The sequence below is a fragment of the Tachyglossus aculeatus genome, chromosome 2, assembly GCF_015852505.1.
Source record: "Tachyglossus aculeatus isolate mTacAcu1 chromosome 2, mTacAcu1.pri, whole genome shotgun sequence".
NCBI lineage: Eukaryota > Metazoa > Chordata > Mammalia > Monotremata > Tachyglossidae > Tachyglossus > Tachyglossus aculeatus.
The window spans coordinates 164850284-164877804 of NC_052067.1; the positions used below are offsets into that span (position 1 = coordinate 164850284).

The 27521-nt window shown below is 46.4% G+C and overlaps 1 protein-coding gene across 2 annotated transcripts in view; it reads left to right on the forward strand.

The window, feature by feature from the left end:
• Window positions 1–27521, forward strand: part of ITPR2 (inositol 1,4,5-trisphosphate receptor type 2) — a 616651-nt gene that overhangs the window by 194562 nt on the left and 394568 nt on the right. For both annotated transcript variants that reach the window (XM_038760705.1, XM_038760713.1), the window contains 5 exons: window positions 16676–16827; window positions 18381–18480; window positions 19851–20011; window positions 24929–25070; window positions 26413–26574. In XM_038760705.1, the coding sequence (XP_038616633.1) occupies window positions 16676–16827; window positions 18381–18480; window positions 19851–20011; window positions 24929–25070; window positions 26413–26574 (717 nt within the window). The remainder of the gene's footprint in view (window positions 1–16675; window positions 16828–18380; window positions 18481–19850; window positions 20012–24928; window positions 25071–26412; window positions 26575–27521) is intronic.

The following is a 27521-nucleotide window of genomic DNA, read 5'->3' on the forward strand; positions in this document are numbered from 1 at the left end:
GAATAAATAGAGTAATAAATACGTACAAACATATATACATATATACAGGTGCTGTGGGGAGGGGAAGGAGGTAAGGCGAGAGGGAGGGGGAGGAGGGGGAGAGGAAGGAGGAGGCTCGGTCTGGGAAGGCCTCCTGGAGGAGGGACAGCCTTGAAGCCGAGGTTGAGGAGTTTTTGTCTGATGCGTAGGTTGATTGGTAGCCACTGGAGATTTTTGAGGAGGGGAGTAACATGCCCAGAGCGTTTCTGCACAAAGACAATCCGGGCAGCGGCGTGAAGTACGGATTGAAGTGGGGAGAGACAGGAGGATGGGAGATCGGAGAGGAGGCTGATGGAGTAATCCGGTCGGGATAGGATGAGAGATTGAATGATCAGGGTAGCGGTTTGGATGGAGAGGGAAGGGCGGATCTTGGCGATGTTGCGAAGGTGAGACCGGCAGGTTTTGGTGACGGATTGGATGTGCATGACACTCTACTAAGTAATAATAATAATAATAATAATGATGGCTTTTGTTGAGCACTTACTATGTGCCAAGCACTGTTCTTAGCACTAAATGCTTAGTACAGTGCTCTGCACACAGTAAGCGCTCAATAAATACAATTGATTGATTGTTGTTGCCTGGGAGAGAATAATACAAGAGAGTTGGTAGACACAAACCCTGTGCCTACAAGGTAGGGGTATGAAGTAGAGAGTTTCCCTCTCAGCCAAATTCTACCTTAGGACATTGTTTAGGCACTTTTAATGTGCTAAGCACTGGGATAGATACAAGGTGATGAGTCCTTATCAGGAGAGACTCTACCACAGAGCAGAGTGAAGGACTGTCAGAGACAAGAGAGCTAGAGATCAGAGCCGGAGAGGAGAATGAAGGATTTCTATCAGGAGAGACTCTACCACAGAGCAGAGTGAAGGACTGTCAGAGACAAGAGAGCTAGAGATCAGAGCCACAGCCGGAGAGGAGAATGAAGGATTTCTCACAGACAGGAGGGTCAGAGATGAGAGACACTGCCACAGAGCAAAGCGAAGGACCTGTCAGACAAGAGAGAGTCAGAGATGAGAGAGACAGCCAGAGAGCAGGGGAAAGGACTTGGCAGAGATGAGAGGGAGTCAGAGATGAGAGAGACAGCCACAGAGCAGGGGAAAGGGCATGTCAGAGATGAGAGGGAGTCAGAGAGGAGAGAGACAGCCAGAGAGCAGGGGAAAGGGCCTGTCAGAGATGAGAGGGAGTCAGAGATGAGAGAGACAGCCACAGAGCAAGGGGAAAGGACCTGTCAGAGATGAGAGAGCCAGAGGTTGGAGAGACCGCCACAGAGCAAAGTGAAGGACCCGTCGGAGACGAGAGAGCCAGAGAGGAGAGACGCAGCCACAGAGCAGGGGAAAGGACTTGTCATTCATTCATTCAATCGTATTTACTGAGCGCTTACTGTGTGCAGAGCACTGTACTAAGCGCTTGGGAAGTACAAGTTGGCAACACAGAGACGGTCCCTACCCAACAGTGGGCTCACAGTCTAGAAGGGGGAGACGGAGAACAAAACCAAACATATTAACAGAATAAAATAGAATAAATATGTACAAGTAAAATAAATAGAGTAATAAATACGTACAAACATATATACAGGTGCTGTGGGGAAGGGAAGGAGGTAAGGCGGGGGGATGGAGAGGGGGAGGAGAGGAAGGAGGGGGCTCAGTCTGGGAAGGCCTCCTGGAGGAGGTGAGCTCTCAGTGGGGCAGAGGTGAGAGAGACAGCCACAGAGCAGAGTGAAGGAACCTCTCAGACAAGAGAGAAGCAGGGATGGGAGAGACAGCCCCAGAGCAGAACGAAGGGCCTGTCGGAGAGGAGCGAGCTCGAGCTCGGGCCTGGCGCCGTCTGTTCCTAGGTGTGAGTGGGTGGGATCGGCCTAGCCGGAACCCGCATCCCGGGGTCTGTGGCCCGGGCCACCCGTCTCAGTCAAGTCTCTTCTATTCTGCCATTCTAATAAATGCCATTATTATTATTATTCTGGGGTGGGAAGACCCCGAGCTTAGAGCCGGAGCCAGCCGGATCCTTCCCAACCCCTGGGCAGGTTGTAGAATTGGCCACCGCTGTGACCCAAGAGAAGAAGCCCCTCACTCCCCCTCGTCCTCCTCTCCATCCCCCCATCTTACCTCCTTCCCTTCCCCACAGCACCTGTATGTATGTATATATGTTTGTACATATTTATTACTCTATTTATTTATTTATTTATTTTACTTGTACATATCTATTCTACTTATTTTATTTTGTTAGTATGTTTGGTCTCTGTCTCCCCCTTTTAGACTGTGAGCCCAATGTTGGGTAGGGACTGTCTCTATATGTTGCCAATTTGTACTTCCCAAGCGCTTAGTACAGTGCTCTGCACATAGTAAGTGCTCAATAAATACGATTAAAAAGAAAAAAAGCCCCTCTCTCCCCCTCGTCCCCCTCTCCATCCCCCTCATCTTACCTCCTTCCCTTCCCCACAGCACCTGTATATATGTATATATGTTTGTACATATTTATTACTCTATTTATTTATTTATTTATTTTACTTGTACATATCTATTCTATTTATTTTATTTTGTTAGTATGTTTGGCTTTGTTCTCTGTCTCCTCCTTTTAGACTGTGAGCCCACTGTTGGGTAGGGAGCGTCTCTATATGTTGCCAATTTGTACTTCCCAAGTGCTTAGTACAGTGCTCTGCACACAGTAAGCGCTCAATAAATACAATTGATGATGATGAAGAAGCGAGAAGCAGCATGGCGTAGTGGAAAGAGCCCGGGCTTGGGAGTCAAAGGTCATGGGTTCTTATCCCGGCTCCGCTGTGCGACCTTGGGCAAGTCACTTAATTTCTCTGTGCCTCAGTTCCCTCATCTGTCACGTGGAGATGAAGACTGTGAGCCCCACGTGGGACAACCTGATTGCCTTGTATCTACCCCAGTGCTTAGAACAGTGCTTGGCACATAGTAAGTGCTTAACAAATACCATTATTATTATTTTTATGGTTAAGTGGCATGGCCTAGTGGAAAGTGACCGGGCCAGAGAGTCACAGGGTCTGGGTTTGAATTCTGGCTCTGCCACCTGTGTGCCATGTGACCGGGTGAAGGTCACTTCACTTTTCTGTACCTCCTTTTCCCATTTGTTAGTTCCATGTGCACAGGGACTGTGATTAGATCATGTGGATGGAGGCTTTATTTTCTTTTTATGGTATTTAGTAATTAATAATAATAATTTTGGTATTTCTTAAGCACTTACTGTATGCTGGGCTCCGTACTAAGCGCTTGGGCCGATACAAGCAAATCGGGTTGGACAGTCCCTGTCCCGTATGGGGCTCACAGTCTTATTCCCCATTTCACAGATGAGGTTACTGAGGCACAGAGAAGTGAAGTGATTTGCCCAACAAATATCACACAGCAGGCAAGTGGCAGAGCCGGGATTAGAACCCAAGTCCTCTGGCTCCCACACTTACCACTAGGCCAGGCTGCTTCTCACTGTTAACAGTTATCAACAGTGATGGGAAAGTCGGAATGAGGAGAAGTTTTGGGTGGGAAGACTAGGAGTTCTGTTTTAGACGTTAAATTTCAGTTAACTTCTCCGTAAATCCCGTTCTAGTCCCGGCTTTATGGGGCTTGGACTGTGTCCAGCCTCATCTTGTGCCCACCCCGGCGCCTAGTACAGTGCTTGGTACAAAGTAAGTGCTTAACAAATGTCATTCAAAATACTTATCTGTAAATTATTTATATTTAAGTAAATTATTAATTTACATTGATGTGTGTCTCCCCCCTCTAGACTTTAAGGTCAGTGTGAGCAGGAACCACGCAGACCGACTCTTAGTACTGTGCTCTGCACACAGTAAACGCTCAATAAATACCATTAATTGATCGATTGAGATTTCAGGCAGGTCACTGGTGTCTGGCTTCTCTTTTACTCTCCCAAGGGCATAACATGGGGCTTTGCACTCACGCGGTACTCAATAAACGCTATCGATTAAGTTATTGACTCTCTCTGTATATATAAATGCAAATCTTTTCCCTGGCTCTCTCTCCCTTCTGTGTTGGATCTGTGACCTTTGGGCATTTAATATTCGCCCCCACCCCCAACCCCACAGCACTTATATACCTTCCTTTAAATTATATATTATACATTACTTATTTATTCACATTAATGCCTGTCTCGCCTTCCAGACTGTAACTTATTATGGGCAGGGAATTCTGCTGCATTGTACTCTCCCAAACTTCATATAGTGCTCTGCACATAGTAAGTGCTCCATAAATACCACTGATTAATTGATTGAAATCAAACATTACTGATTTTACCAAGAACAGAACCCTGTAGTCAGCTTAACTGAGGAAGGGGAGTAGCGTGGCTCAGTGGAAAGAGCCCGGGCTTTGGAGTCAGAGGTCAGGGGTTCAAATCCCGACTTTGCCAGTTGTCAGCTGTATGACTTTGGGCAAGGCACTTCACTTCTCTGTGCCTCAGTTACCTCATCTGTAAAATGGGGATGAAGACTGTGAGACCCCCGTGGGACAACCTGATCACCTTGTAACCTCCCCAGTGCTTAGAACAGTGCTTTGCACATAGTAAGTGCTTAATAAATGCCATCAAAAAAGACACACTTCTTGGAGTTAATGGGCGCTCTCAAGCACAGGGCTGCATTTTTGACACATCGTGCATTAACCTAATGAATCATTCATTCAATCATAATAATAATAATAATAATGGTGTTTGTTACAGTCTTCTAGACTGTGAGCCCACTGTTGGGTAGGGACTGTCTCTATATGTTGCCAACTTGTATTTCCCAAGCGCTTAGTACAGTTCTCTGCACACAGTAAGTGCTCAATAAATAAGATTGATTGATTGATTAAGCGCTTACTATGTGCAAAGTACTGTTCTAAGTGCGGAGGAGTTTACAAGGTGATCAGGTTGTCCCATGGGGGGCTCACAGTTTTAATCCCCATTTTACAGACGAGGTAACCGAGGCCCAAAGAAGTTAAGTGACTTGCCCAAAGTCACACAGCTGATAAGCGGCGGAGCTGGGATTTGAACCCATGACCTCTGACTCCAAAGCCCATGCTCTTTCCATTGAGCCACGCTGAGAACTTACTGTGTTCAGAGCACTGTGCTAAGCGCTTGGGAAAGCACAATACAGAAATAAACAGTTACATTCCCTGCCCACAACGGGCTTACAGTCTAGAAGGGGAGAGGCAGACATCAAAACAAATAAATAAATGATAGATATGTACATAAAGTACATGAAGTACATGAAGTACATGAAAAGAAGCAGCGTTGCTCAGTGGAAAAGAGCACGGGCTTTGGAGTCAGAGGTCATGGGTTCAAATTCCGGCTCCGCCACTTGTCAGCTGTGTGACTTTGGGCAAGTCACTTAACTTCTCTGTGCCTCAGTTCCCTCATCTGTAAAATGGGGATGAAGACTGTGAGCCCCACGTGGGACAACCTCATGACCTTGTATCCCCCCAGCGCTTAGAACAGTGCTTTGCACATAGTAAGTGCTTAATAAATGCCATTATTATTATTATCATTATTATTATAAAGTGCTGTGGGGCTGTGGGGCGGGGGGCGGGGAGAGCAGAGGGAACAAGTCGGTGACGTAAAAGGGAGTGGGAGAAGAGGAAAAGTGAGGCTTGGTTTGGGAAGGCCTTTTGGAAGAGATGGGCCTTTGATAATAATAATAATGATAATGGTATTTGTTAAGCGCTTACTATGTGCAAAGCACTGTTCTAAGCGCTGGGGAGGTTACAAGGTGATCAGGTTGTTCCACGTGGGGCTCACAGTCTTCATCCCCATTTTACAGATGAGGGAACTGAGGCCCAGAGAAGTGAAGTGACTTGCCCAAAGTCACCCAGCTGACAAGTGGTGGAGCCGGGATTTGAACCCATGACCTCTGATTCCAGGCTCTTTCCATTAAGCCACAAAGCTTTGAAGCAGGGGAGAGTCATTGTCTGTCGGATTTGGGGAGGGAGGGCCTTCCAGGCCAGTGGCAGGATGTGGGGAGATAGGCGAGATGGAGGCCCAGGGAGAAGGTTAGCGGCATCGGAGGAGTGAAGTGTGCCGGCTGGGTAGTAGAAGGCGAGTAGTGAGGTGAGGTAGGAGGTGAAGCGGATAGACTGCTTTTAAACCAATGGAGAGGAATTTTTATTTGATACGGAGGTGGATGGGCAACCACTGGAGTTTTGGGAGGAGTGGGGGAACATGTCCGGTAACGTGATTTTGTCAAAAAATGATCCGGGCAGCAGAGTGAAGTCTGGACACCACTATTGGGTAGGGACTGTCTCTATATGTTGCCAACTTGTACTTCCCAAGCGCTTAGTACAGTGCTCTGCACACAGTAAGCGCTCAATAAATATGATTGATGATGATGACGGACAGAACTGAACCCTGAGGGACCCCCACGGTTAGCGGGTGGGAGACAGGAGAGGAGCCTGCGAAGGCGACTGAGAATGAGCGGCCAGAGAGATAAGAGGAGAACCAGGAGAGGACAGAGTCAGTGAAGCTGAGGTTGGGTAACGTTTCCAGGAGAAGGGGGTGGTTCACAGTGTCCGTGGCAGCTGAGAGGTCAAGGAGGATTAAGATGGAATAGAGGCTGTTGGATTTGGCGAGAAGGAGATCATGGGTGACCTTTGAGAGGGCGGTTTCTGTGGCCTGAAGGGGACGGAAGCCAGATTGGAGGGGGGCAAGGAGAGAATTGGAGGAGAGGAATCTGAGACAACGGGTGTAGGCGACTCGCTCGAGGAGTTTGGAGAGGAACGGTAGATGGGGCGATAACTGGAGGGAGATGTGGAGTCAAAGGAGGGATTTTTTTCAGATAGGACAGACATGGACATTCATTCATTCAATCGTATTTATGGAGCGCTTACTGTGTGCAGAGCACTGGACTAAGAGCTTGGGAAGTACAAGTCGGCAACGTATAGAGACGGTCCCTACCCAACAACGGGCTCACAGTCTAGAAAGGGGAGACAGACAGCAAAACAAAACATGTAGACAGGTGTCAAAATCGTCAGAACAAGTAAAATTAAAGCTTTATGCACATCATTAACAAAATCAATCAATCAATCAATCGTATTTCTTGAGCGCTTACTGTGTGCAGAGCACTGTACTAAGCACTTGGGAAGTACAAGTTGGCAACATATAGAGGCAGTCCCTACCCAACAGGGGGCTCAATAGAATAGTAAATATGTACAAGTAAAATAAATAGAGTAATAAATCTGTACAAATATATATACAAAAGCAGTGGGGAAGAAGCAGTTGGAGAGCAAGCGGAAACTGGAAAACTTGTATCGTTCACGTTTTTCGGTGTGTTGATTATGGACCGATAATTATGCCCCTGGGTGTTGAAAACCCTTTGTAGTAATTAGTCTGTCTTCCCCGAGTGAAATATGAAAACATCGCCCAGGATAGGAAATGTGCTGATCTGGATTCCAGGAAAATTTGATGCCCTGTGAATATGCGAATCTTTTCTTCCACACTTTCTCCTGCTCCAACCCTCTCAAGTCCAGGAAAGGTTTTCCTGTAATTGAGAAACCTTTACCAAAATGCTGCTCTGAACTTTGAAGGATTCAAAGGTTAATGCACGATGTGTCAAAAATGCAGCCCCGTGCCTGAGAGCGCCCATTAACTCCAAGAAGTGTGTCTTTCTGCCACGAAGGAGTCTATCATTTTCAATCTCACAGATGCGCGGTATTGGCGGGGGACACGCTCAGAATGGGACCGTGGCCAGGAACAACTGGGAACCTGGAATTCGTTCGTTCGCTTTCCCTTAAGCATCTTGGAACACAGTCTGAGCCCCTTCTCAGGAGGTCTGACGTCTTTCCAAATTCACACACACGCTCTGAGTCATTTTGGGAAGTAGCATTCTTTTTTTCTTCTTCTTCTTAATAATGCTTTGCCTATAGTAAGCGCTTAATAAATGCTATTGAAAATAATAATAATAATGATTATGGTACCTTCAATTGTATTTATTGAGCGCTTACTGTGTGCAGAGCACTGTACTAAGCGCTTGGGAAGTACAATGGGTTCGAATCCCGGCTCCGCCACGTGTCTGCTGTGTGACCCTGGGCAAGTCATTTAACATCCCTGAGCCTCAGTTACCTCATCTGTAAAATGGGGATGAAGATTGTGAGCCCCACGTGGGACAACCTGATCACCTTGTATTCCCCCAGTGCTTAGAACAGTGCTTGCACATAGTAAGCGCTTAACAAATGCCACCATTACTATTACAAGTTGGCAACATATAGAGACGGTCCCTACCCAACAGTGGGCTCACAGTCTAGAAGACTAGACTGGTACTTCATCATCATCATCAATCGTATTTATTGAGCGCTTACTGTGTGCAGAACACTGTACTAAGCGCTTGGGAAGTACAATGTGGGTACTTGTTAAGCACTTACTATGTGCTAAGCACTGTTCTAAACTGCTGGGGTAGATACAAGTTAATCAGGTTGGACCCAGTCCCTGTCCCACATGGGACTCACAGTCTTAATCCCTGTTTTACAGATGAGGGAACTGAGGCCCAGAGAAGTGAAATGACTTGTCCAAGGTCACAGAGCAGACACACGGCAGAGCCAGGATTAGAACCCAGGTCTTTCTTACTCCCAGACGTGGGATCTTACCACTAAGCAGTGTGGCTCAGAGGAAAGAGCATGGGCTTGGGAGTCAGAGGTCATGGGTTCTAATCCAGGCTCTGCCACTTCAATCAATCAATCGTATTTATTGAGCGCCTACTGTGTGCAGAGCACTGTACTAAGCGCTTGGGAAGTACAAGTTGGCAACATATAGAGACAGTCCCTACCCAACAGTGGGCTCACAGTCTAGAAGGGGGAGACAGAGAACAAAACCAAACATAGTAACAAAATAAAATAAATAGAATAGATATGTACAAGTAAAATAAATAAATAAATACTGCCACTTGTCAGCTGTGTGACTTTGGGCAAGTCACTTAACTTCTCTGGGCCTCAGTTGCCTCATCTGTATAATGGGGATTAAGACTGTGAGCCCCATGTGGGACAACCTGATTACCTTGTATCCCCCCCCAACGCTTAGAACAGTGCTTTGCACATAGTAAGCACTTAACAAATACCATCATTATTATCATTATTATTAAGCCACGCTGCTTCTCCCTCGTGAAGACTGCTGACACAGTGGGCCAAAGAGCTTCCTACGTGGCAGTTGGTAATATTTATCGAGCCCCTCCTCTGGGCAGAACGCTGTATTATGTGCGTGGGATTAAAAAAAAAAGAAATGGCATTTATTAAGTGCTTACTATGTGCAAAGCACTGTTCTAAATGCTGGGGAGGTTACAAGGTGATCAGGTTGTCCCAGGGGCCTCACAGCTTTAATCCCCATTTTACAGATGAGGTAACCGAGGCCCAGAGAAGTGAAGTGACTTGCCCAAAGTCACACAGCTGACAATTGGCGGAGTCAGGATTTGAACCCATGACCTCTGACTCCATATCCCATGCTCTTTCCACTGAGCCATGCTACTTCTTATAGCCACGCTGCTTCTCATTAAGCTTAAGATCCCACAGTCTTAAGATTAAGACTGCGAGCCCCACGTGGGACAACCTGATTATCTTGTATCCTCCCCAGCGCTTAGAACAGTGCTTGGCACATAGTAAGCGCTTAACAAATGCCATTATTATTATTATTACAATAGAGATTGTATGCATGACCCCTCCCCTCAAGGAGCTTACAATCTAGAGGAGGAAGCAAACTAAAATGCATGACAGAGGGGAGAAAAAAGGAAGAGGGGAATATAGTCCTTTGCACTGTGAGCTCTTTGTGGGCATTCTCCCAAGTGCTTAGTATGTACACAATAAACCCTCAATAAATGACATAAACTGACATAAACTGAATAATTGACTGATGAATTAGTGCAGCGGTTAGTACTGTGCACTATATCAAGTGGACATTCAGTAAGACAACTACTATTACTACTAATACTACTATTATTTCTATTATCATTACTACTACTACTACTACTGATAATGATGACATTTGTTAAGCGCCTACTATATGCAAAGCACCGTTCTAAGCACTGGGGGGGATACAAGGTGATTAGGTTGTCCCACGTGGGGATCACAGTCTTAATCCCCATTTTCCAGCTGAGGTAACTGAGGCCCAGAGAAGTTAAGTGACTTGGCCAAAGTCACACAGCAGACAAGTGGCAGAGCTGGGATTTGAACCCATGACCTCAGACTCCCAAGCCCGTACTCTTTCCACTGAGCCACACTGCTTCTCTGCTTCTCATGCTGCTACTACTAATATTGGTACTACTACCGCTACTACATCATCATCATCAATCGTATTTATTGAGCGCTTACTGTGTGCAGAGCACTGTACTAAGCGCTTGGGAAGTACAAATTGGCAACATATAGAGACAGTCCCTACCCAACAGTGGGCTCACAGTCTAAAAGGGGGAGGAGGGTCACATCTGGAGAGTTTCCAGTCCTCTACCAATCACGACTGCATTTCGTTCATTCATTTAATTGCATTCATTGAGCGCTTACGGTGTGCAGAGCACTGTACTAAGCGCCTGGGAAGTACAAGTTGGCAACATATCAATCAATCAATCAATCAATCATATTTATTGAGTGCTTACTGTGTGCAGAGCACTGTACTAAGCGCTTGGGAAGAACAATTTGGCAACATATAGAGACAGTCCCTACCCAACAGTGAGCTCACAGTCTAGAAGGGGGAGACAGACAACAAAACAACACATATTAACACATATTAAGGCCCTGCTGAGCGCTCACCTCCTCCAGGAGGCCTTCCCAGACTGAGCCCCTTCCTTCCTTTCCCCCTCGTCCCCCTCTCCATCCCCCCCATCTTACCTCCTTCCCTTCCCCACAGCACCTGTATATATGTATATATGTTTGTACATATTTATTACTCTATTTATTTATTTATTTATTTTACTTGTACATATCTATCCTATTTATTTTCTTTTCTTAGTATGTTTGGTTTTGTTCTCTGTCTCCCCCTTTTAGACTGTGAGCCCACTGTTGGGTAGGGACTGTCTCTATATGTTGCCAATTTGTACTTCCCAAGCGCTTAGTACAGTGCTCTACACATAGTAAGCGCTCAATAAATATGATTGATGATGATGATATTAACAAAATTAAATAAATAGACTAGATATGTACAAGTAAAATAAATGAAAAAATAGAGTAATAAAGTATAACATATAGAGCCGGTCCCTACCCAACAACGGGCTCACAGTCTAGAAGGGGGGAGACAGACAACAAAACAAAGCGTGTGGTCAGGTGTCATCAGAATAAATAGAAGTGAAGCTAGACGCATATCATTGACAAAATAAATAGAATAGTAAATATGTACAAGTAAAACAAATAGAGTAATAAATCTGTACAAACATATATACAGGTGCTGTGGGGAGGAGAAGGAGGGAGGGCGGGGGGAATGGGGAGGAGGAGAGGAAAAAGGGGGTTCAGTGTGGGAAGGCCTCCTGGAGGAGGTGAGCTCTCAGTAGGGCTTTGAAAGGAGGAAGCAAACTAAAATGCATGACAGAGGGTACAAAAAAGGAAGAGGGGAATATAGTGAATCTTGGTGGATGTGCGGAGGGAGGGAAGAGGATTGCAGGAGGGAGAGGGAAGCAGAGGCCTATCCATTCCACTCCTAGCTTGAGCAGTGGCTAGCAAAGTCAAGACTCCCCCATGCTGGGCAGCAGCGGCAAGATGGGAGAGAATCAATCAATCAATCGTATTTATTGAGCGCTTACTGTGTGCAGAGCACTGGACTAAGCCAGGGCGGAGACTTGAGTTTAATAATAATAATGATGGTATTTGTTAAGCACTTACTATGCGCAAAGCACTGTTCTAAGCGCTTGGGGAGGTTACAAGGTGATCAGGTTGTCCCACGGGGGGCTCACAGTTTTGATCCCCATTTTTTTCATTCATTCAAGCGTATTTATTGAGCGCTTACTATGTGCAGAGCACTGTACTAAGCGCTTAGCACTGTACTAAGCCAGGGCGGAGACTTGAGTTTAATAATAATAATGATGGTATTTGTTAAGCACTTACTATGAGCAAAGCACTGTTCTAAGCGCTGGGGAGGTTACAAGGTGATCAGGTTGTCCCACGGGGGACTCACAGTTTTGATCCCTATTTTATTCATTCATTGAAGCGTATTTATTGAGCGCTTTCTATGTGCAGAGCACTGTACTAAGCGCTTGGGAAGTACAAGTTGGCAACCTATAGAGACGGTCCCTACCCAACAGTGGGCTCACAGTCTAGAAGGGGGAGACAGAGAACAAAACAAAACATATTAACAAAATAAATTCATCATCATCATCGTCAATCATATTTATTGAGTGCTTACTGTGTGCAGAGCACTGTACTAAGCGCTTGGGAAGTACAAATTGGCAACATATAGAGACAGTCCCTACCCAACAGTGGGCTCACAGTCTAAAAGGGGGAGACAAAACCAAACATACTAACAAAATAAAATAAATAGAATAGATATGTACAAGTAAAATAAATAAATAAATAAATAAATAGAGTAATAAATCTGTACAAACATATATACATATATACAGGTGCTGTGGGGAAGGGAAGGAGCTAAGATGGGGGAATGGAGAGGGGGACAAGGGGGAGAGGAAGGAAGGGGCTCAATCTGGGAAGGCCTCCTGGAGGAGGTGAGCTCTCAGTAGGGCCTTGAAGGGAGGAAGAGAGCGAGCTTGGCGGATGGGCAGAGGGAGGGCATTCCAGGCCAGGGGGAGGACGTGGGCTGGAGGTCGACGGTGGGACAGGTGAGAATGAGGCCCAGTGAGGAGGTGAGCAGTGGCAGAGGAGCGGAGGGTGCAGGCTGGGCTGGAGAAGGACAGAAGGGAGGTGAGGTAGGAGGGGGTGAGGGGATGGATGGACAGCCTGGAAGCCCAGGGGGAGGAGTTTCTGCCTGATGCGCAGATTGATTGGTTGCCACTGGAGATTTTTGAGGAGGGGAGTAACATGCCCAGAGCGTTTCTGGACAAAGATAATCCGGGCAGCAGCATGAAGTATGGATTGAAGTGGGGAGAGACACGAGGATGGGAGATCAGAGAGAAGGCTGATGCAGTAGTCCAGACGGGATAGGATGAGAGCTTGAACGAGCAGGGTAGCGGTTGGGATGGAGAGGAAAGGGCGGATCTTGGCAATGTTGCGGAGCTGAGACCGGCAGGTTTTGGTGACGCCTTGGATGTGAGGGGTGAACGAGAGAGCGGAGTCGAGGATGACATCAAGGTTGTGGGCTTATGAGACAGACGGGAAGGATGGTAGTGGCATCAACGGTGATGGGAAAGTCAGGGAGATGGCAGGGTTTGGGAGGGAAGACAAGGAGTTCAGTCTTGGACATGTTGAGTTTTAGGTGGCGGGCGGACATCCAGATGGAGATGTCCTGAAGGCAGGAGGAGATGCGAGCCTGGAGGGAGGGGGAGAGAGCAGGGGCAGAGATGGAGATTTGGGTGTCATCAGCGTAGAGATGATAGTTGAAGCCGTGGGAGCGAATGAGGTCACTTAGGTAACTACTACTACTGATACCATTACTACTCCTACTAGCAGCATGGTGTAGTGGATAGAAACCGGGCCTGGGATTCAGAAGGTCATGGGTTCTAATCCCGGCTCTGCCAGTTGTCTGCCGTGTGACCTCGGGCAAGTCACTTCACTTCTCTGGGCCTCAGTTCCCTCATCTGTAAAATAGGGATTGAGGCTGTGAGGCTGTGCCCCACGTGGGACAGGGACTGTGTCCAACCCGATCTGCTTGTAGTCTCCCGAGCGCTTAGTACAGTGCCTGGCACATAGTTAAGCGCTTAACAAATACCATTATCATTATTATTACTACTACTACTATTGCCATTACTACTACTACTATGACTAGTACTGAAAACAGCCTGGCATAGTGGTTAAAACATGGGCCTGGGAATCAGAAGGTCATGGGTTCTAATCCCGCCTCTGCCACTACATTAATTAATTAATTCATTCATTCAGTCATATTTATTGAACGCTTACTGTGTGCAGAGCACTGTACTAAGCACTTGGAAAGTACAATTTGACAACAAAGACAGTCCCTACCCAACAACGGGCTTGTGACCCCGGGCAAGTCACTTCACTTCTCTGGGCTTCAGTTACCTCATCTGTAAAATGGGGATTGAGACTGTGAGCCCCACGTGGGACAGGGACTGTGTCCAACCCAATCTGCTTGTATCCACCCCAGCGCTTATTACAGTGCCTGGCACACAGTTAAGTGCTTAACAAATACCATAATTATTATTGTAACTACTGCTAATGCTAGTTTTACTATTACTACTACTAGTACTTCTAAAGCATGCAACATATATACCAAGTGTTTCAAGAAGTTGTGAATACATAAGTGCTTAAGTGAGCTGAAGTATGAACATGCTGTCTGGACGATTTAAGCAGGGGAGATTGGATATTAATCATCTGGAGGAGATGGGATTTCAAAAGAGATTTGAAGATGGGAAATGTAGTGGTCAGTCAAACCTACTGGAAAAGGGAATTCTAGGCCTGGAAAGGACACGAGCAAGAGATTCAGAAACATTATTTAGTGTTACTGCAGTTTTCATTTGGTTGTTTAATAATTGTGGTATTTGTTAAGTGCTTACTTCATATAAGCCTTGGGGGAGATACAAGTTAATCCAGTCAGAGTCCCTGTCCCACATGGGGTGTAAGTGATGATGATGGTATTTTTTAAGCGCTTACTATGTGCAAAGCACTTTGAGTGGGAATTCGGTGGTGAGGGAGATCGAAGGGAGTTTTTTTCTTTAACAGCACTTCACCGCCACTGAAACAGCCGCTCAAAATCTCCTCTTCCATCTCTCTTTCCGCAGAATTATTGGGGAATCTTCCTCTCTTCTCTTTCTCTCTCAGCTGTACAGGCAGACGGAGACCTGGAAGCGGTTGATTCTAATACTCTTTCTTTAGTAGAGAAAAAAAGGGTCACCTGTAACTCTAATTATAATAATGGTACTTATTAAGTGCTTACTATGTACCAAGCACAGTAGTAGGGGCCGGGATAGGTAACAAAGCCCGCACACTTTGCTCCTCTTATGCCAACCTACTCACCGTATCTCACTGTCGTCTATTTCCCAACCAACCTCCCGCCTCTGGCCTGTAACACCTTCCCTCTTCATTTCACTCTCCCCACCTTCAAAGCCTTATTGAAGGCCCATCTCCTCCAAGAGGCCTTCCCAGACTAAACTCTCATTTAATAATAATAATAATAATGATGGCATTTGTTAAGCGCTTACTATGTGCAAAGCACTGTTCTAAGCACTGGGGGGGATACAATGTGATCAAGTTGTCCCACGTGGGGCTCACAGTCTTAATCCCCATTTTTACAGATGAGGTAACTGAGGCTCAGAGAAGTGAAGTGACTTGCCCAAGGTCACACAGCAGACTTGTGGTGGAGCCGGGATTCGAACCCATGACCTCCGACTCCAAAGCCCGTGCTCTTTCCACTGAGCCACGCTGCTTCTCCTCTCCTCAGTTCCTCTCCTCCCATTCCCTTCTGCCTTGTCCTTGCCCTTGGATTTGCTCCCTTTATTCTCCCCTCCCTCAGCCCCACGACACTTATGAAAAGCAGTGTGGCTCAGTGGAAGGAGCCCGGGCTTGGGAGTGAGAGGTCGTGGGTTCTAATCCCGGCCCCGTCGCTTGTTAGCTGTGTGACTTTGGGCAAGTCACTTAACTTCTCTGTGCCTCAGTTACCTCATCTGTAAAATGGGGATTAAGTCTGTGAGCCCCACATGGGACAACCTGTTTACCTTGTCTCTACTCCTGCGCTTAGCATATAGTCAGCGCTTAACTAATGCAATGATTATATTATGTCCACATCCTTCATTTATTTATTTCTATTAATGTCTGCCTCCCCCTCTCTACTGGAAGCTCACTGTGGGCAGGAAACGTGATATGTCCCTTCCCCACAGCACCTGTATATATGTATATATGTTTGTACATATTTATTACTCTATTTATTTATTTATTTATTTATTTTACTTGTACATATCTATCCTATTTATTTTATTTTGTTAGTATGTTTGGTTTTGTTCTCTGTCTCCCCCTTTTAGACTGTGAGCCCACTGTTGGGTAGGGACTGTCTCTATATGTTGCCAATTTGTACTTCCCAAGCACTTAGTACAGTGCTCTGCACATAGTAAGCGCTCAATAAATACGATTGATGATGATGATGATATGTCGTACTGTCCCAAGCACTTAGACCAGGGCTCTGCACACAGTAAGCGCTTAATGAATATGCTCGATCGATTGATTAATTGTTCAAAGGAATTTTTTAGACAATGAGGGGATCATCATCGTCATCATCAATCGTATTTATTGAGCGCTTACTATGTGCAGAGCACTGTACTAAGCGCTTGGGAAGTCCAAATTGGCAACATATAGAGACAGTCCCTACCCAACAGTGGGCTCACAGTCTAAAAGGGGGAGACAGAGAACAAAACCAAACGTACTAACAAAATAAAATAAATAGAATTGATATGTACATGTAAAATGAATAAATAGAGTAATAAATATGTTAGTTGTGGATAGGGCTTGGTGGATTCAGAAGTGAAAATCAGATGCTGACTTATGGCTCACCTCCACATCAATTAGTCGGTCTGGAATTGGTCCTGATGAGGCATAAGGGTTATTTTCTGTGTCAACAGAGAGACGGCGACCTTCCTGTTTCAAAGCAGAGACGCCAAACGGGGGAGAAGATTATGTACACTCTGGTTTCCGTCCCACACGGGAATGACATCGCATCTCTCTTTGAGTTGGACCCAACAACCCTGCAGAGAGCAGACTGCCTGGTTCCAAGGTAAAAAACCAAAACACCCCCCACGGAAAATATTCTTAATTATAGTCGTAATTACGGTATTTGTTAAGCGCTTACTATGTGCCAGGCACCGTACTAAATGCTGGGGTGGATACAAGCTAATCGGGGTGGACACAGTCCCTGTCCCACGTGGGGCTCCCAGTCTTCGGCCCCATTTGACAGGTGAGGTAACTGAGGCCCGGAGAAGTGAAGTGACTTGTCCAGGGTCACCCAGCAGACATGTATATATGTTTGTACATATTTATTACTCTATTTATTTATTTATTTTACTTGTACATATCTATTCTATTTATTTTATTTTGTTAGTATGTTTGGTTTTGTTCTCTGTCTCCCCCTTTTAGACTGTGAGCCCACTGTTGGGTAGGGACTGTCTCTATATGTTGCCAATTTGTACTTCCCAAGCGCTTAGTACAGTGCTCTGCGCATAGTAAGCGCTCAATAAATACGATTGATGATGACGATGAAGTGGCAGGGCCAGGATGAGAACCCAGGTCCTTCTGATTGCCAGGCCTGGGCTGTTTCCCCTAAATTATGTAAATGACATCCAAGTCTTTAGATCCGTTCATTCATTCATTCAGTTGTATTTATTGAGCGCTTACTGTGTGTGGAGCACCGTACTAAGCTCTTGGGAGGGTACACTTTTAGACTGTGAGCCCACTGTTGGGTAGGGACTGTCTCTATATGTTGCCAACTTGTACTTCCCAAGCGCTTAGTGCAGTGCTCTGCACACAGTAAGCGCTCAATAAATACGATTGATTGATTGATTGATTACACTGCAACAATAAACAGACATTCCCTGCCCATAAGGAGCTTACAGTCTAGAGGGGGAGAAGACATTAATATAAATAAAGAAATGACAGATATGGACATAAGTGGTGTGGGGCTGGGAGGGGGGATAAATAAAGGAAGCAAGTCAGGTCGACGCAGAAGGGAGTGGGAGAAGAGGAAAGGAGGGCTTAGTCAGGGAAGGCCTCTTGGAGGAGGTGTGCCTTCATTCATTCATTCATTCAATCATAAAGAAGCAGCGTGGCTCAGTGGAAAGAGCCCGGGCTTTGGAGTCAGAGATCATGGGTTCAAATCCCGGCTCTGCCACTTATCAGCTGTGTGACTTTGGGCAAGTCACTTCACTTCTCTGGGCCTCAGTTACCTCATCTGTAAAATGGGGATGAAGACTGTGAGCCCCACGTGGGACAACCTGATCACCTTGTAACCTCCCCAGCGCTTAGAACAGTGCTTTGCACATAGTAAGCGCTTAATAAATGCCATCGTTATTATTATTATTATTATTATTACATTTATTGAGCACTTACTGTGTGCAAAGCACTGTACTAAGCGCTTGGGAAGTACAAGTTGGCAACATACAGAGATGGTCCCTACCCAACAGTGGGCTCACATTCTAGAAGGGGGAGACGGACAACAAAACAAAACATGTGGACCGGTGTCATCAGAATAAATAAAAAAAATATGGAATGCTACACGAATTTGCATGTCATCCTTTGAAGGGGAGGTTTTAAACCTTTGTGTTTTGCCTTTAGGAACTCTTACGTTCGGTTGCGACATTTGTGCACCAACACATGGGTGACAAGCACCAGTATCCCCATCGACACGGATGAAGAGAGGCCCGTTATGCTCAAGGTGAATATTGCTCAAAAAAACCATTTTCCCTTCTAGCCCTATTTCCTCCAGATTCTCCAACCTCGTTCTGCCCTGCAGAAGCTCTCTGGGCAGGCGAACACCTGATGGGGAAATTGGACATGATGATGATGATGATGATGGCATCTGTTAAGCGCTTAACTATGTGCCAAGCACTGTTCTAAGTGCTGGGGAGGATGCAAGGTGATCAGGTTGTCCCACGTGGGGCTCACAGTCTTCATCCCCATTTTACAGATGAGGGAACTGAGGCACAGAGAAGTGAAGTGACTTGCCCAAGGTCACACAGGTGATGAGTGGTTGAGCCGGGATTCGAACCCATGACCTCTGACCCCCAAGCCTGTGCTCTTTCCAATCTTATTTCCAGAAGTTTTTTTTTTAATGGTACTTCATAAGAGCTTTCTATGTACCGGGCACTGTTCTAAGCGATGGAGTAGATATTTAGAAGCGGCGTGGCTCAGTGGAAAGAGCACAGGCTTGGGAGTCACAGGTCATGGGTTCGAATCCCGCCTCCCCCACATGTCTGCTGTGTGACCTTGGACAAGTCACTTCACTTCTCTGGGCCTCAGTTCCCTCATCTGTAAAATGGGGATTAAGACTGTGAGCCCCACATGGGACAACCTCATCTCCTTGTATTCCCCCCAGCACTTAGAACAGTGCTTTGCACGTAGTAAGCGCTTAACAAATACCAACATTATTATTATTATTATTATAAGCTCATGGTCAGTGGATAGAGCCCAGGCCTAAGAGTCAGAAGGACCTGAGTTCTAATCCCGGCTCCGCCACATGTCTGCCGTGTGACCTTATGCAAGTCACTTCACTTCTCCGGGCCTCAGTTACCTCATTCATAAAATGGGGATTAAGACTTTGAGCCCCACGTGGGGCTGCGCTGAGAACAGTGCTTGGCACAGAGTAAGCACGTAACAAGTAATAATAATAATAATAATGGCATTTGTTAAGCGCTTACTATATGCAAAGCACTGTTTTAAGCGCTGGGGAGATACAAGGTGATCAGGTTGTCCCGCGTGGGGCTCACAGTCAACATCCCCATTTTACAGATGAGGGAACTGAGGCTCCGAGAAGTTAAGTGACTTGCCCAAGGTCACACAGCAGATATGGCGGAGCCAGGATTTGAACCCATGACCTCTGACTCCAAAGCCCGGGCTCTTTCCACTGAGCCATGCTGCTTCTCATACCATAATTATTATTATTATTATTATCCCTCCCACGCCGCTGCTCTGTTGAGCCGTGCCCTCTGATTGAGAGAAGTCGGGAGGGGGGCGTCCAAGAACCGGGCTGAAGAGAAAATTTCATTTCATCATCAATCGTATTTATTGAGCGCTTACTATGTGCAGATTGGAACTTGCCAGACAAAAGAAGATAAAGAAGCGTTTGCCGTCGTGTCGGTCCCCCTGTCCGAAGTCCGAGATTTGGATTTTGCCAACGATGCCAACAAAGTCTTAGCGTCCACGGTGAAGAAGCTAGAGAGAGGGACCATCACCCAAAATGAGCGAAGGTCGGTAACGCTTTTTTTTTTTTTAATTAAGAGGACCGGTTTTTATAAAGGCAGTGATGGAGAATTTACCTAGTGCGAACGCATTAGGCTCTGGAATTGCCAATCTGTTGCCAATCTGTACTTCCCAAGCGGTTAGTACAGTGCTCTGCACATAGTAAGCGCTCAATAAATACGATTGATGATGATGATGGAATTGATTGATTGATTGATTGATATGCTAGGGAAACACTCCAAGGGCAGAATTAGAGACGATCAGTGTGGTCCCCTCCTCTTAAATAGGTTTGAAATGAGTTGAAATTGAACATTGTACGGAATGTCGATGTGTTCCATTTTTCGGTGCCGCTGATCAATTTATTGAGCGCTCACTGTGTGCAGAGCACTGTACTAAACAGTTGGGAGAGTACAGAGTACATACAGTACAGGGTTCTTAAGCATGTTCCCTGCCTGCAGCGAGTTTAAGTCCAGAGGGAATGTTTGGAATGCAAGTGTTTACTGATGGGAGAGCTTGAGGAGAAAAACCGTAAGATCCTCCACTTTGTGGTGTTGTAGAAAAGACAATTTTTGGATCTCAGCTAAAACTCTTCGTAAAACGATGTCATTGCGTATGAAGGGAGGGACCGTTTTGGCCCAGTTGAATGTGTTTTCATCAGTTTGGCAGTTTAAAAATCTAGTCTCAAACCCTTTCCCTAGAAGCCTCCACGTGGCTCAGTGGAAAGAGCCCGGGCTTTGGAGTCAGAGGTCATGGGTTCAAATCCCAGTTCTGCCACTTGTCTGCTGTGTGACTTTGGGCAAGTCACTTCTCTGGGCTTCAGTTACCTCATCTGTAAAATGGGGCTGAAGACTGTGAGCCCCCCGTGGGACAACCTGATCACCTTGTAACCTCTCCAGCGCTTACAACAGTGCTCCCCCTCGTCCCCCTCTCCATCCTCACCGTCTTACCTCCTTCCCTTCCCCACAGCACCTGTATATATGTTTGTGTGTATTTATTACTCTATTTATGAAGCAGCGTGGCTCAGTGGAAAGAGCCCGGGCTTTGGAGTCAGAGGTCATGGGTTCAAATCCCGGCTCCGCCACTCGTCAGCTGTGTGACTTTGGGCAAGTCACTTCACTTCTCTGGGCCTCAGTTACCTCATCTGGAAAATGGGGATTAAGACTGTGAGCCCCCCATGGGACAACCTGATCACCTTGTAAATTCCCCAGTGCTTAGAACAGTGCTCTGCACATAGTAAGCGCTTAATAAATGCCATTATTATTAAAGCACCTAAATTTTGGTGGTCTGCGTGTGTATATAATAATAATGATAGCATTTATTAAGCGCTTACTATGTGCAAAGCACTGTTTTAAGCGCTGGGGAGGCTACAAGGTGATCAGGTTGTCCCACGGGGGGCTCACAGTCTTAATCCCCATTTTACAGAGGAGGTTACTGAGGTCCAGAGAAGTGAAGTGACTTGCCCAAAGTCACACAGCTGACAATTGGCGGAGCCGGGATTTGAACCCATGACCTCTGACTCTACTCTGAACTCTGAAAATTGACTTAGTGTCTGTTGGCCACCCGTTGTGATATGACCCTTTTCTCCTTTCACCTGACAGCGACTCTCTCCTCTTTTCCCTTCCCTTTACCTATCGCCTTCCCCTATTCTGTCTCCCCCTCTAGACTGTAAGCTCGTTGCGGGCAGGGAATGTGTCCTTTCTGTTGCTCTCTTGTACTCGCCCGTGCGCTTAGTACATTACACTGCACAGAGTAAACGCTCAGTAAGTACTCCTGATTTCCAGATGGAAAGCTCACTGTGGGTAGGGAACATGTCTACCAACATGTAGCAGCGTGGCTCAGTGGAAAGAGCACAGGCTTTGGAGTCAGAGGTCATGGGTTCAAATCCCAGCACCGCCACTTGTCAGCTGTGTGGCTTTGGGCAAGTCACTTAACTTCTCTGTGCCTCAGTTCCCTCATCTGTAAAGTGGGGATTAAGACTGTGAGCCCCACGTGGGACAACCTGATCACCTTGTAACTTCCCCAGCGCTTAGAACAGTGCTTTGCACATAGTAAGCGCTTAATAAATGCCATCATCATCATCATCAACTCCGTTGTATTGTAATAATAATAATGATGGTATTTGTAAAGTGTTTACTGTGTGCCAGGCACTGTAATAAGCGCCGGGGTGGATACAAGTAAATCGAGTTGGACACAGTCCCTGTCCCATGTGGGGCTCATAGTCTCAATTCCCATGTTACAGGTGAGGGAACTGAGGCATACAGAATGAAGTGACTTGCCCAAGGTCAAATAGCACACAAGTGGTGGAGCCGGGATTCGAACCCATGACCTTCTGACTGTCAGGTTTGTGCTCTATCCACTATGCCATGCTGCTTCCCAGAAGAGGTCGGGCTTGAAAGTCAGAGGATGTGAGTTCTAATCACTGGCTCCGCCACTTGTCTGCTGTGTGACCTTGGGCAAGTCACTTCACTTCCCCGGGCCTCAGTTACTTCATCTGTAAAATGGGGATTAAGACGGTGAGCCCCATGTGGGACAACCTGATTACCTTGTATCTACCCCAGTGCTTAGAACAGTGCTTGGCACATAGTAAGCGCTTCACAAAAACCATAATTATTATTATTATTCTCAAATCCTACAACGCCTGGTATTCCCAGGCGGTCTCCCATCCGAGTACTAACCAGGCCCGATCCTGCTTAGCTTCCAAGATCAGATGAGGTATGAGGGTGGGTGCGCTCAGAGTACTCTATAGCGTTTAGTACAGTGCTCTGCACAAGTAAGCACTCAATAAGTACTACTGATTGATTTCCACATGGAAATCTCCGCGAGGGCCTCCCAAACCTTGTCCTCTCCCTGACTTTCCCATCTCTGTTGACGGCACTACCATCCTTCCCGTCTCACAAGCCCGCAACCTTGGTGTCATCCTCGACTCCGCTCTGTCATTCACCCCTCACATCCAAGCCGTCACCAAAACCTGCCGGTCTCAGCTCCGCAACATTGCCAAGATCCGCCCTTTCCTCTCCATCCATACCGCTACCCTGCTCATTCAAGCTCTCATCCTATCCCGTCTGGACTACTGCACCAGCCTTCTCTCTGATCTCCCATCCTCATGTCTCTCTCCACTTCAGTGCATACTTCATGCTGCTGCCCGGATTATCTTTGTCCAGAAACGCTCTGGGCATATTACTCCCCCTCCTCAAAAATCTCCAGTGGCTACCAATCAATCTGCGCATCAGGCAGAAACTCCTCACCCTGGGCTTCAAGGCTGTCCATCCATCCCCTCGCCCCCTCCTACCTCACCTCCCTTCTCTCCTTCTCCTGCCCAGCCCGCACCCTCCGCTCCTCCGTCGCTAATCTCCTCACCGTACCTCGTTCTCGCCTGTCCCGCCGTCGACCCCCGGCCCACGTCATCACCCGGGCCTGGAATGCCCTCCCTCTGCCCCTCTGCCAGGCTAGCTCTCTTCCTCCCTTCAAGGCCCTGCTGAGAGCTCACCTCCTCCAGGAGGCCTTCCCAGACTGAGCCCCTTCCTTCCTCTCCCCCTCGTCCCCCTCTCCATCCCCCCATCTTACCTCCTTCCCTTCCCTACAGCACCTGTACATATGTATATATGGTTGTACATATTTATTACTCTATTTATTTATTTATTTATTTTACTTGTGCATTTCTATCCTATGTATTTTATTTTGTTGGTATGTTTGGTTTTGTTCTCTGTCTCCCCCTTTTAGACTGTGAGCCCACTGTTGGGTAGGGATTGTCTCTATGTGTTGCCAATTTGTACTTCCCAAGCGCTTAGTACAGTGCTCTGCACATAGTAAGTGCTCAATAAATGCGATTGATGATGATGAGGGCCGGGAGTGTGTCTATCAACTCTGTTGTATCATATTCCCCCAAGCTCTTAGTGTTTTGTGTGCTCAATAAATACCATTGAGGATGATGATGATAATGATGATGTCCTCCGTACTGAGTTCTTTGTGGCCCGGAAATGTGTCTGTTTACTGTTATATTGTATTCTCCCAAGCGCTTAGTACAGTGCTCTGCACAGAATAATCTCTCAGTTCATTCATTCAGTCGTATTCATTGAGCGCTTACTGTGTGCAGAGCACTGTACTAAACGCTTGGGAAGTACAAATCGGGGATTGAAGGCTGTGCGCAGCTGGAAAGGAGCAACACTTTTTATTTTCAGTTAACTCAATAATAAATATGATTGACTGACTGAGTTTAACCCCCACTCATCCAAGCTGTCCCCCCTCCGAGCTGTCCACTTGTCTATATTCATTCATTCATTCATGCATTCATTCATTCAATCACATTTATTAAGTGTTTACTGTGTGCCAAGCACTATACTAAGGGCACTTGGAAGAGTCCAGTATAACTATAAACAGACACATTCTCTGCCCACAATGAGCTTACAGTCTAGAGGGAGAGACAGACATGAATAGAAATAAATAAATGAGAGATAATAATAATAATAATAATAATGGCATTTGTTAAGCGCTTACTACATGCAAAGCACTGTTCTAAGCGCTGGGGGGATACAATATGATCAAGTTGTCCCACGTAGGGCTCACAGTCTTAATCCCCATTTTTACAGATGAGCTAACTGAGGCTCAGAGAAGTTAAGTGACTTGCCCAAGGTCACACAGCAGACTTGTGGTGGAGCCGGTATTCGAACCCATGCCCTCTGACTCCAAAGCCCGGGCTTTTTCCACTGAGCCACGCTGAGAGATATGGACATAAGTGGTACAGGGCTGGGAGTCGGGGGGTGAATAAAGGGAGCAAGTCAGGGAGGCGCAGAAGGGAGTGGGAGAAGAGGAAAGGAGGGCTTAGTCAGGGAAGGCCTCTTGGAGGAGGTGGGCCTTCGTTAAGGCTTTGAAGGGTTGGGGAGCGGAAGAGTTGTCTGTGGCTGCGGTAACCTGGCATCCCCTTGCAGGTTCATAACGAAGCTGTTGGAAGACCTCATTTTCTTCGTATCTGACGTCCCCAACAACGGACAGGAGGTTTTGGATGTGGTGATCAGCAAGCCCAACCGAGAGCGGCAGAAATTGATGAGGGAGCAAAATATACTGGCACAGGTGAGAGTTTTTCCTTTTTGTTTTAATAATAATAATTTTGGTATTTGTTAAGCACTTACTATGTTCCAAACACTGTTCTAAGCGCTGGGGGAGATACGAGGTAATCAGGTTGCCCCACGTAGGGCTCACAGTCTTCATCCCCATTTTCCAGATGAGGCAGTTGAGGCCCAGAGAAGTGAAGTGACTTGCCCAAAGTCACACAGTGGCGGAGGCGGGATTAGAACCTGTGACCTCTGACTCCCAAGCCCATGCTCTTTCCACTGAGCCACGCTGCTTCCCTACTTTTGTTTTAATGGTGGAAGGTGCTTATTGTGGGCCAGGCACTGTACTAAGCGCTGGGGGAGTTCCAAGTTGGCCTCACCGGGGGCCTAAAAATCTACAGGAGAACAAGGAAAAGCTGGCATCTATTTTAGCTTCTGCTGGGGATTCTAACCCCCCTATCTGATTTCCCTCAGGATAATAATAATAATCAATCAATCAATCGTATTTATTGAGCACTTACTGTGTGCAGAGCACTGTACTAAGCACTTGGGAAGTCCAAGTTGGCAACATATAGAGACAGTCCCTACCCAACAGTGGGCTCACAGTCTAAAAGGGGACAGAGAACAAAACCAAACATACTAACAAAATAAAATAAATAGAATAGATATGTACAAATAAAATAAATAAATAGAGTAATAAATAAAAACTGTGGCATTTGTTAAGGACTTACTATGGGCCAAGCACTTTTCTAAGATACAAGGTAATAGTAATAATAATTATGGTATTTGTTTAGCGCTTTCTATGTGCCAGTCCTGGGGCAGATACAAGCAAATCAGGTTGGACAAAGTCCCTGTCCGTGGGGCTCCCAGTCTCAACCCCCATTTTCCAGATGAGGTAACTGAGGCCCAGAGAAGTGAAGTGACTTACCCAAGGTCACACAGCAGACAAGCGGCGGAGCCGGGATTAGAACCCATGCCCTTCTGACTCCCAAGCCCCGGCTCTATCCACTGTGCCACACTTCTTAACTACTTAGGGGATGGTGAAGATTAGTTGGAGAAGCAGCGTGGCTCAGTGGAAAGAGCGCGGGCTTTGGAGTCAGAGGTCATGGGTTCGAATCCCGGCTCCGCCACTTGTCAGCTGTGGGGCCTTGGGCAAGCCACTTAACTTCTCTGTGCCTCAGTTACCTCATCTGTAAAATGAGATTAAGACTGTGAGCCCCATGTGGGACAACCTGATCACCTTGTATCCCCCAGCGCTTAGAACAGTGCTTTGCACATAGTAAGCGCTTAATAAATGCCATTATTATTATTATCATTATTATTAACACTCATCACCTGGTGTTTTCGTTCCAAACCAACAGGTTTTCGGGATCCTCAAAGCGCCTTTTAAGGACAAGGAGGGAGAAGGAGCCATGCTGAGGCTGGAAGAGCTGGGAGACCAGAGATACGCCCCGTACAAGTACATGCTGCGTCTCTGCTACCGGGTGCTCAGGCATTCCCAACAGGATTACCGGAAAAATCAGGTCGGGGGTCTGAAACGGAGGAGGAGGCGTTGACCTTCCCATTCCCCTCCCAGGGACATTTTGTGCGCTAGCCTAACACATACCCGGCGATAGGAAACAGGAATCCAAACTTTGGGTTGGAATGCTTCACATTCGTTCACTCATTCATTTATTCAGTTGTATTTATCGAGCTCTTACTGGTCGCAGAGCATCATCATCATCATCAATCGTATTTATTGAGCGCTTACTGTGTGCAGAGCACTGTACTAAGCGCTTGGGAAGTACAAATTGGCAACATCTAGAGACAGTCCCTACCCAACAGTGGGCTCACAGTCTAAAAGGGGGAGACAAAACCAAACATACTAACAAAATAAAATAAATAGAATAGATATGTGCAAGTAAAATAAATAAATAAATAAATAGAGTAATAAATCATCATCATCATCAATCGTATTTATTGAGCGCTTACTATGTGCAGAGCACTGTACTAAGCGCTTGGGAAGTACAGATTGGCAACATATAGAGACAGTCCCTACCCAACAGTGGGCTCACAGTCTAAAAGGGGGAGTCAGAGAACAAAAGCAAACATACTAACAAAATAAAATAAATATGTACAAACATATATACATATGTATATACACTGTACTAAGCGCTTGGAAGAATACAGAACAACAATATAGCAGACACATTCCCTGCCCACAAGGAGCTTGCAGCTTAGAGGGGGAGGCAGACATGAATAGAAATAAATAATTGAGAGATGGACAGAAAAGCTGATGTTTTGGGAGGGGGGTTGAATAAAGAGAGTGAGCCAGGGTGATGCGGAAAGGAGGGCTTAGTCAGGGAAGGCCTCTTGGAGGAGATGGTTCTTCATAAGGCTTTGAAGCAGGGGAGAGTCGTTGTCCGTTGGATTTAAAGAGGGAGGGTATTCCAGGCCAGAGGCAGGATGTGGGGTTGGCGGTGAGATAGAG